Genomic DNA, 10794 nt, shown 5'->3' with positions numbered 1-10794 from the left:
GCCCTTATGCTAATGTTTTGTAAATTTCGAACAAGCTATGATCACTTATCGATCACCATATATGTACAAGTTCTATTTTGAGAAAACTCCCTAAGAAATTCTGTTGTCATATCTATTTATTTGTTTCATTTCTACACTTGTTACACACATTGTAAACAAGTAAGCTTATGGTTTCTCAGTGCAACCCTAAATTTGGCTACCTTTTACAATTTGTTGCAGGTGACGACGATAGCAAATTTCAGCGCGGTGATGTTCAAGCTTTGCGCAAGAGGATTGTAGAGGACACCAATCATACAACTACTAAGGTTCATGCTTTTCAGACCAGGTACAAGAACTATTTTAGGCCACAGCTGGTGTCGCGGGGTTTAATTAGCCCTTGTCCTACCAATGATCGATGGATGGTCTTTTTACAACGTCAGACGTTTGAAATTTGTGGGCATAATCCTTGTTATCTGAGTTGCTTCGACGTTATGTGTTACGAGCATGGCTGCAATGATGGTGAATGGGAGCTTTTTCTGAACCACCTACTTGACAAGAAAGTTTATGTCATCGAGGATTGGGACTCATCATATTCCACCATCGAGACCTTGATGTATTATTATGGAGTTAGGCAGCCGGATGATGGGACTGGGGAACAATTCTTCAAAGGAGAATGTGACGCTTCATTTGATAGTGTCACTAACACAGCAAGCTTCTCTTACATAATCTGGAAAGATGATGAAATTGTTTATTCAGAGGTTTTCTCGGGCCTTGTGTGCTCTTCAGGGGTTGAAGCGGAAATGTATGCCGCGTATGCCCTTCTGTACAAAGCGGAATAGTTGAAGATCCGTAAGTTGCTTCTATGGACTGATTCCAGAACAACAGTGGATGTCCTAACTGGCGAGCATCCAATCAAGAGGGGCGATGAGCATTGTGACTTTTATCTAACATTAAGGGCGATGAGAATGCGGTTCAGTTGGTTGATGGTAACTTGGAAACCGAGAGAGCTGATGTTTTTTGCGGATGATCTTGCAAATCTTGCTAAGCTCCCTATCAATGATTTACCTTCTGCTGTTAAACTTGCTCTTCTGAAATGGGCCAGCCACCTCCGGGGTTTACCAGTCTTCAGAGTTGAACAGACAAGTATCACACAAACAGCTGTCAAGAAATTTAGTATGTTCTTTGAACCTTATTATATGCTACTTAGTGTTCTGTAGCTGTGCATCATAGGTTTACAACCTGATACTCTAGTTTTGCTTTGTCATGGGAACTTACAGCTTTCATAGTAGGGTCCCATGATAGGTCTAGTACTCGTTGAAGTAACATATTCGTGGCCTGAACTTACAGCTACTTGTTGAAGTAACATAGTAAGTTGTAAAACTTGAATCCAAGTGCCACCGGGTTGTATCGGTTTGGTGGTAACTTTGGGAGGTTTCCAGCTATAAATAAAGAAAAGAAACACGCGAGTAACCATCATCCCCAAGAACAACAATCAGTACTCCTCCTTTTTCCCAGAATTAGTGACTGGCTGATAAATGAAATAGAGAAAAAAAACTTAATCACTGGCTGGTACGGTGGTACCCTAATAAAAAACGAAAAGAGACTGAGCCGAAGTTGGGGTATAAAAGGAAATTCGCGCGCAGCGAGGGCACGAGAGGTATTTCATCCGGGGTAGGGGTAAGATCGGGATTTGACGTCCTAGGGTTGCACAAATAGCCCAGCTGCACCCCTCATCCCCTCCTCTATCTATCTCCTGCGGCGGCTGGAAATAGATCTCTCCACTTTTCGTGCGGCGCCAGCTGCTCCGTCTCTCTCCTGCGTTGCGTGCGCAGGTAGGAAAGGAATCTGGTCATGGAGTGGGAGATTTGCTCCGGAGAGGCGTAAGGGGAGGTCTCTCTCTGCGCCCCCCTCTTTGCGAAAAGAGAGAGTATGGAGACCCAATCTTACGTCGCCTGCCTGCGTCATCCGGTATGCATTTGTTTACTGATTTCTTGGCCCTGCCTTTTCCCCCTTTGGGTATTTGATTTCCCCCTCATCCTGCATCCTGCAGGGACTGCTGGTTGATGCGATGCATCCCTCCCATCCCATCCCCACCCAAGGAGCGATGCGTCCGTACGCGGTCACGGATCTGCACGCTCTACGCCCTCCCTAGCCTGTTACCAATGGAGGCAGGATATTACTGGATGTGTCAGATGCTTGTTAAAGTGTGAGATGCAACCCATCTGTTTTCTTTTTTTCTTAACCCAAGGAAACATCGGGGCCATTTTTCTTCTTCTTAAAATTCTCGTATAGATTTTGATAATGGTGGATGGTTCCTTTCATTAGAAAACGAAATGATACTGTACAGAAGGATTACGTGTATTTATTTTTCAGTGGAAAAGGAAGGAGGAAGAATAAGTCCTTTTTGATTAATGGACCAATTTTCAATGGAGACGGCTTATGCTTTATATTCTTTTTCTATCTTGTTCCTTTTGCAAACGATTTTGAAGGGTGCTAATAATTGTAGCGTTTAAGTACTTTTTTTTGTTGTCACGGTGGGATTTGCCAACGCAAGGCTCTAAATTGTACTATTGTACCTTCCAAGTCTGCAAACGCAGATTGAGTGATGACCGATGAATAATATCTGGACATAGACTGGATTGCTTGACAGTTTGTTTCTTGTCCCTATGCGTGCCAAAGTAAATTCTAATATGTTTTATTTAACCAAATAAAATAAGCTTGTGTACCAGGACAATTCTACTCCTGGCCGGCATGTAGTAGTAACGTTACTTGCACCCATAGACCTATTGTAAGAAAAACATTTCTTTTTCCGGGGACTATAATCCGGGCTTACATAGGATGCTAGCACTTTCATCATGTTCAAAGCATCTCTCATCACAAACATAAATTAGTTTAAGGTTTATCCCAAGTCAAATCTCTCAACTTTGACTGTCAATAGTTTTGCAGTACAAGGTTTAATTTCTACCCGATTCATCGATCATGAAAAGTAGTTTCATAATATGTATTTTGTCTACTTGTAATTGTATATATATGTCATAAACTGCTTATATTTGTGACCAGAGGAAGGTCAGTGTAGTGAATAACTTTGTTTTGACTCCTTGATCTCCATTTGGCATGTAGATTACATTCACGGTCCAACAAGTGAGATCTCGTGAACATTCATGTGGCACTTGCAAAGCTCCATTGGGACGAACTTCCTTACCAACCAGATGAGTATTCGGTGAGTAAGAGCATCTACAACCACACACACCAATTTGAGCCCCCCAAATGTCGGCGGATGTGTCCGGGTGCCAGTCATACCGAGCATTTGGGCTGGGTTTGCCGGGTCCGGTTGGGTGCCATTTTCTTGTTCTGGCAGTGACCGGGCAGGCCGCCCGGACGTTTAGGGTGGTACGGGGGCTCCATTTGTAGATGCTGTAATGACAGCCGGCTAAAATATAATATGAAAACTTTGTCAAAACTATATTTGCCGGCTAAAATTTTTTCTTGAATTTCTGTTGATTCATAATTTTTGGTTGTCAATTGTCACATGTATTCTCTGCATATAGCGATGCCAACCTGTTGTATGTCTGAGCATTTTTGGTACTTTTAACCTGTATGTATGCATTTTAAGTTCCCATGGCACGGTATTATGTGCCCCCTCTCATTTCAGTTACTTAAACACACAATTGTTGTTTTGTATGGATGTGTTCTCTGTTTATTTTTTTTGGTTATCATCTGTATATTAAGATTATGGCAAGAAGTTTCTCATCGTTTCTCGCAATCAGAGTCTCTTCTTTCACATGGTTTTTCTAGCCCTTATGCTAATGTTTTGTAAATTTCGAACAAGCTATGATCACTTATCGATCACCATATATGTACAAGTTCTATTTTGAGAAAACTCCCTAAGAAATTCTGTTGTCATATCTATTTATTTGTTTCATTTCTACACTTGTTACACACATTGTAAACAAGTAAGCTTATGGTTTCTCAGTGCAACCCTAAATTTGGCTACCTTTTACAATTTGTTGCAGGTGACGACGATAGCAAATTTCAGCGCGGTGATGTTCAAGCTTTGCGCAAGAGGATTGTAGAGGACACCAATCATACAACTACTAAGGTCCGTGCTTTTCAGACCAGGTACAAGAACTATTTTAGGCCACAGCTGGTGTCGCGGTGTTTAATTAGCCCTTGTCCTATCAATGATCGATGGATGGTCTTTTTACAACGTCAGAGGTTGGAAATTTGTGGGCATAATCCTTGTTATCTGAGTTGCTTCGACGTTATGTGTTACGAGCATGGCTGCAATGATGGTGAATGGGAGCTTTTTCTGAACCACCTACTTGACAAGAAAGTTTATGTCATCGAGGATTGGGACTCATCATATTCCACCATTGAGACCTTGATGTATTATTACGGAGTTAGGCAGCCGGATGATGGGACTGGGGAACAATTCTTCAAAGGAGAATGTGACGCTTCATTTGATAGTGTCACTAACACAGCAAGCTTCTCTTACATAATCTGGAAAGATGATGAAATTGTTTATTCAGAGGTTTTCTCGGGCCTTGTGTGCTCTTCAGCGGTTGAAGCGGAAATGTATGCCGCGTATGCCCTTCTGTACAAAGCGGAACAGTTGAAGATCCGTAAGTTGCTTCTATGGACTAATTCCAGAACAACAGCGGATGTCCTAACTGGCGAGCATCCAATCAAGAGGGGCGATGAGCATTGTGACTTTTATCTAACATTAAGGGCGATGAGAATGCGGTTCAGTTGGTTTATGGTAAGTTGGAAACCGAGAGAGCTGATGTTTTTTGCGGATGATCTTGCAAATCTTGCTAAGCTCCCTATCAATGATTTACCTTCTGCTGTTAAACTTGCTCTTCTGAAATGGGCCAGCCACCTCCGGGGTTTACCAGTCTTCAGAGTTGAATGGACAAGTATCACACAAACAGCTGTCAAGAAATTTAGTATGTTCTTTGAACCTTATTATATGCTACTTAGTGTTCTGTAGCTGTGCATCATAGGTTTACAACCTGATACTCTAGTTGTGCTTTGTCATGGGAACTTACAGCTTTCATAGTAGGGTCCCATGATAGGTCTAGTACTCGTTGAAGTAACATATTCGTGGCCTGGACCTTGTAGTTGTAGGCCTACAGTTTTTTTATAAGTAGCCTATTTCTGTTTGATGTTAGTTCAGAGTTAAATTTGTACGGATACCTTGAACTAAGACATATTTATGCTGTAGAGAACGTAATATTGGATGATGAAACATATGGCGTGAAGGGCCCTGACGTCTATCTTGTTGAAGTCAAAGAGGGCCGTAAGTTGGAATGCTTGGTTGCGCTTAAACAGACTCTCAAGCCAAGTCAACTGACAGTGGCCCTTGACAGTTATGATGATAAGTGTGATTCGTTCAAGGAACAATTGGGAACTGTCACTCTCAAGAAATCACGCAAAAATCTTGGTTCAGGGCCAATGCCTGGTACATGCAGCACTTTCACTAGTGAATCTCTTCCCGCATTGCCACCGCTTGATGCGTCCAACACTTCATCAACCAGCAAATCTGCATTGCCACCGCCTGATGCGTCCAACACTTCATCAACCAGCAAATCTGCATTGCCACCGCCTGATGCGTCCAACTCTTCATCAACCAGCAAATCTGTGAACGGGTCTCCCCCCTCAAAAAATTTGATGGTGGTGTTGGATTATTCAGTTCCTAGGGATCTTTATTATGACAGTGGTGCTTTTCATGTGGTGTTTGTTACGCGGAGCGAGCGTGAGAGTATGACTGAGGAGATCCCAGAGTTGACTGCATTAGGTTTTGTTTACTTCAATGATGGTTGGTATCATAATGCACTTAGTGTTGTTTGGTCCATAGGTGCTATCTCTGATGATGTGTTTGTGTGTTTGCAGTTAGATTCCCATTGAACAAAGTGAAGAAAGTGAACGCGCAGGAAGGGCAGAAGTAAAAGCAATGAGGTGCGTATATAATCCACTTGAGTGCATTACTGTGTCCGTTGATGATGTCCTGTTTATAACTTGTAGGAGGTAGTAATAATTGGTGCTAGTTCTGTACACTAGTGTAGGACGTTTCAGTTTGAACTGCAAAAACGTCTCAATTAGTGTACAAACGGAGTAGTTGTTTAGTTCATATCTTGTCACGGCTTGTTCTTGTCAATGGTGGTTATAGGAGGGAGTAATAATTGGTAGAGTAGTTGTTCAGTTCATTTGGATTTGGTGTCACACTACTTGTTGTCAGTTAACTTGCTGCTGCTGTTACCCTACCAGCCAGCGGGCTGATGAATGAAGTTTATTATGTGTGCAGAAAATACCTGGTGTACAGTGGAAGCTTGGGGCTCTGAAGGGTGAGAAGATTTTGCATTGAAGCAGTTTTATCAGCCAAACGGCGGCTTGTTCTGCCAAGTAGTACTCCCTCCGTTCCTAAATATATGGTGTTTTGGTAGTTCAGTTTGAAGTACCAGAACGTCATAATATATTTTAGGAACGGAGGGAGTAGTTGTTAGGCAGGACGTTTTTTGTAGCTGGTCTGAGCACATGATGTTGTGCGCTGATGGTGGTACATGTGCTGAAAGTAGTGTAGCTGGCACTAGCTTCGAATCAGCTGTGTAATGGAGTATAAATTTACATCAAGACATCCTAATACTATGCGATGTAGCCTAGCTGGTAGCTCTGAATCAGCTGATGTTATGCTTGCATTTCTCTACCTGCATCACTTGCTATTGCCATGTGGTAGAGTAGAATCTCCTTTGGTCGGCCCTTTTGTTTGGGAGAAAAATCCTTGTAGAAAAGGAATTGCCATCATGTGGTAGAATCTCCCTGTCTTAGCAGAGCTGAAGCGAGGCTCTGCTCAAGAGGCTGCTTTACCAGGCCATTGGGGAGGTGATTTTAGTCCATGAACTCGAATTCAATGAGCTCTTAAGTTTGTCTTAAAAGAAGGTTACTTTGTCAAGGTCTTTTTCTGTACAAGTATACTTGTCTTGCTTCCTTGAGCATTTTTTCTTTTACGAAACCAGGCAAAAGATTTTGCATTTTCATCACTAAAAGAGGAGTACACATCACTCCCGCGGCATTACATTACTCAAATGCTGCTATTGGTGTCCCCACCCCACTGGCCTCCTCTCCACGGCCGCCATGCCCGACGCATACATGGACCTCTCTCGCTACGTCGTATGCCTCGTCGAGGGCAGAACACGTGACTTTGAGCAGGCCCGCCCGATGGGTACGAGTCCGTTCTGGGCAGCCGAGAAGGGACGTGCACAAGCACAACAGCACAACACAGGTCCGTTCTGGGCATTGGGCGAAAGAGTGCACCTACGCGCCGCGCCCTGGCGCGAGCTTTCGAGCAGCGTCGACCTCCGCTCCGCCCTCGTCCTTCAGAGGCGCTGCTCCTTCTGCCCCGACGCGCCCAGCTCCAGCACCCGCGCCCGCTGCTCTGTGCGCCGCCGGCGTCATGACTTGGTCTGCCGACCCCTGCGACAGGACGGCCGAGGTGTTCACCGTCCTCCACTCCACCCCTGCGATGCTTCAGGAAGCCGCTCTGCTGGCCTCCAATGCTGCGGTGGCATGGCTGGAACGTGACCAGCGTGCGTCAAACAGATGAGATCGCCGCGAGGCGCTCGTCGCTCTGCCTGGAGACATCTCCGTCGTCCTGCACCACCCGGAGGCCTTCCTTCCTCCTGCGCTTCCTGCATGCATCGACACCACCGCGCCATCGCCGCCGTTCGGCTCCAACCGCCTCCAAGTGCGTGCATGTGCATGGCGCGACTCGAGGCGCACGCCGAGAATGTGGATCAGGTCCACCACGTGCGGCTCTGCCTGGAGGGCCTGCCGCTGCGTGTGTGGGAGTGGGACGATTCCTGTGTCCATCGCCAAGGCCATCGGCTACGGCTTCTCGATGGACTATGTCGTCGAGATGGCACTGGTGCAAGAGGAAGACGGAGACCAAGCTGGTTGGACTGCGTGCCCCAGCCGCGTCCCGCGCATCAACTGGATTACACTTCCGGCGCGCAATGGCGGCGAGCCGGCGTACGGTCGCCGCGGCTTGGAGTTGGAGCACCGTGTCCTCGTCCACCTCGACATCCATCCGCTCCAAGAACAGTGCACCCGTGGCGTTTCAACTGCGTCGACGGCGAGTCCAAGCCGCGCGACCTGCGGGAGAGGATCTCGCGGCCCGTGGACAGACACCACCGCGACGACGACGACGACCGCCGTCGTGGCGTGGACCAGGACCGTAGGGGACAGGACGCTGGGCGGCCCCGAAGCACCGGTGGCTTGGGCGAGCGCATCCGCCGTAGTCTCTCGCGGGCGCCTCGCCAAGACGTCCGTCGTGACTCTCGTGGAGATCGCGATGGTGGCCGTCGTCGCCCGGCGGATGGTGGCCTGCAGCCCTGCACCCTGGTGGATGGCGCTATGCAGGCCAGCGCCCCTGTGTCGGGCATGCTCTCTGCCAGCGGTGCTTTGGCACGCGCAGGGGAGTCCACCCTCATCAGCCCCGTTGCGGAAGAGGAACGTGGCCGCTGCCCCGCGTTCATGTCGCGCGGTGCCGCTCCAGGGGCAGCCTCTCTCGCCCACCTCGGTCCTCCCCGCGCAGGCGCAGCCGTTCTCCAAGCGGGCTGAGGCGCGTGCTACGCCCGTGCTCGCCCTGAGATGGTTGAGCTCTGCTCACCCCCTATGCTGTTCCAGCCGGTTGCATCTCCAACACTCTCCCGCCCGCCCGGCTTTGAGAGCTCTCCAACACCGCCGATGATGGAGGATGGACCCCTGCAGCGCGCCCCATCCTCGTCAACGCCCGTTCTGCCGCCTGCTGACAAGATGCTGCTGCCCGGGATGCACTGCCGGCTGCCTTGGACGCACTCTTTCTGCCGCGCCAGGAGCCCCTCCTTTCTTGGCCTGGGTCCACGCCCCCAAGGCCACCGGCTGCTCGCCGCAAAACCTTGCCAGGAGTCGTCATCTCAAACTCCGGTGGCTTGTCGCTGCGACGGACAAGTGCACGCTCCCGTGGTACTGCGGCCAAGAAAGCACCAGCGGCAAACTCAGCCGAGCTGCTGGTCTGCCGCAACCTCGGCATCGTGCGTGACGGCGAAGACATTACCGCGGCGGCACTGGATGAATTTGCCGCCATATATGTTCAAGGAGCAGCTGTCTCCTGAGGCCATTGCTGCTATGCGTGCTCTGTTTCGGCTGGAGGACTGTTAGGTACCAGCTATCGATTCACTTTTCTCAATCACGAATTCGAATTACAAGCTTGATACAAGAGGAATTGCTAGAGTTCAGAGAACAAGGAGGAAGAGGGAGGGAGGAGGAAGAAAGGTAGAGGGTGCCAGGGAAGCCGCCGTTGTCGTGATCCAAGCCCGGATACTTTGCTCGTTGCCTCCTCCCAGACATTTGTAGTCTGCAGCGCTGGGTGGTTCACAGATGGGCCGGCCCATGTAATGGCCGAAGGTTGCAAGCCCATGTACACAATAGGCTCCTGACATCCCTCCCTTCTTGAAATGCGGCTTGCCCCCAAGCCGCTATCACAAAGAGTTTGCTAGGATCCCATGGTGCTTGAAGATCTTTAATCATGCCGGGGTCGCCATGGTAGTTGTTGCGGAAGCAGCCATGATTGAGGTGGACTTGGACAAGCTCAGAGAAGCAGTCGGGCCTGAGGTAGTAGTAGTCTTGCTCGATGGCTATCCGGTTGAAGTAGGTGTTGCGGTTGATGAAAACCTTGGTGAAGAAGGCAGCAGAGAAGTAGCTGTCACAGTCGAAGCCAAAGTAGTACTTGTGGCCGACCAAGCCTTGCGCGAAGACAGCGACGAAGGTGATGACGCCGCGACCGAGGATGTAGCCATTGTCATCGTAGTTGTGGTCGAAGCTGAGGCGGCACTCGTTCATGATAAAGCCGCTCATGGCCAATGCACTATTGCTGATAACCATCGCCATTAGAATCTGACTGTGAATATGTTGTACCATCAGACATGCCATAAGGGCCAAGATATCACCATAATATTCAAAAGTGTCCTCTGAATACTGTTGCTCGTCACCTGGATCCCAGTGCTGACGAAAAACACTGGACAAAGGTGCAGACCACCTGTGATCCAATATCTCTTCTCCACTTTCAGTAGGCCATAAATTTCCAAAGTGAACAAAGGAATGCTGATGATTGTAATCCCGAGAGGTATTGACTTCACAAGAATTCGGATATGCTTGAAGGTTTGCCACTAGAATATCTGTACATGGAATGAATGGCCACTCAAGCCGCAACAGCATCAATGTGCTGCTAGCACTCACGCATAAAGGGTGCAGCCCTGGTTTTATTCCATAAGAAATTGTCTCAATGCACTGCTCAAGATCAATCAGAAGCAACCAAATCCCTCCCTGTGAGTGCACTATATAGTCTGGATAAGATTGTATGCCTTTGTAGTTTTCTGCCTCCCTAGAAATAGCTGCTGGCCTGAAACAGGTAAGATAACCTGCGTGTGCAAGAAGGGTTCCAATGCAATATCTTTCCTGTACCACTGCTAGACTGAAACTTGCTTGTTTAGACAGATTAACATCTGCTATTACGCGATCCGGAGGGCGTTCAGACTGCAACTTCGCACCCGGCAAACAACAGAAAGATTTTTCCATGGAATTCGACTGACAATAAGAAACAAGAGGGAAACACACATCTTTGAATTGCAACCAAACTAGCCGAACACTGAACTCTGAAACTTCATGTGGTTGGCGATATGTACCTGAACATGGTTTCTGACGTGCACTTTGCAAGCACCACCAGGATTTTCTCATGAGACTGGGATCACTAGAACCAGGAGCACCAGACTGAAATTCCAC

At 47.8% G+C, this 10794-nt stretch overlaps 1 protein-coding gene across 4 annotated transcripts; it reads left to right on the top strand.

The window, feature by feature from the left end:
* Positions 1-1718: 1718 nt before the first annotated feature.
* Positions 1719-6653, top strand: LOC123087200 (uncharacterized). 4 transcript variants are annotated; one of them, XR_006441271.1, is made up of 8 exons: positions 1719-1947; positions 2030-2185; positions 3100-3199; positions 3993-4738; positions 4855-4925; positions 5204-5797; positions 5872-5937; positions 6284-6653. XR_006441271.1 is itself a non-coding variant. In XM_044509138.1 (7 exons), the coding sequence occupies exons 5-7, from the start codon at positions 4244-4246 to the stop codon at positions 5925-5927; spliced, it is 1332 nt and encodes a 443-aa protein (XP_044365073.1). In that variant the 5' UTR covers positions 1719-1947; positions 2030-2185; positions 3100-3199; positions 3993-4078; positions 4193-4243; the 3' UTR covers positions 5928-5937. The 4 variants fall into 4 exon arrangements, 3 of the variants coding, with proteins under 3 accessions (XP_044365073.1, XP_044365072.1, XP_044365071.1); XM_044509138.1 differs by lacking the exon at positions 6284-6653 and having other exon boundaries at positions 3993-4078; positions 4193-4925; XM_044509137.1 differs by lacking the exon at positions 6284-6653 and having other exon boundaries at positions 3993-4098; positions 4193-4925.
* Positions 6654-10794: the final 4141 nt, after the last annotated feature.

This window comes from Triticum aestivum, chromosome 4A (assembly GCF_018294505.1).
Source record: "Triticum aestivum cultivar Chinese Spring chromosome 4A, IWGSC CS RefSeq v2.1, whole genome shotgun sequence".
Taxonomy (NCBI): Eukaryota; Viridiplantae; Streptophyta; class Magnoliopsida; order Poales; family Poaceae; genus Triticum; species Triticum aestivum.
This window is presented reverse-complemented; position numbering and strand designations above follow the sequence as displayed.

What these genes read in the sequence shown, in the direction of transcription:
- LOC123087200 (XM_044509136.1), top strand. Translation starts at nt 4,172, where the DNA reads ATGGTCTTTTTACAACGTCAGAGGTTGGAAATTTGTGGGCATAATCCT. An exon ending in AACAGCTGTCAAGAAATTTA is followed by an intron (nt 4,926 to 5,203) that starts GTATGTTCTTTG and finishes TTTATGCTGTAG; the next exon opens with AGAACGTAATATTGGATGAT. An exon ending in TTTTGTTTACTTCAATGATG is followed by an intron (nt 5,798 to 5,871) that starts GTTGGTATCATA and finishes GTGTGTTTGCAG; the next exon opens with TTAGATTCCCATTGAACAAA.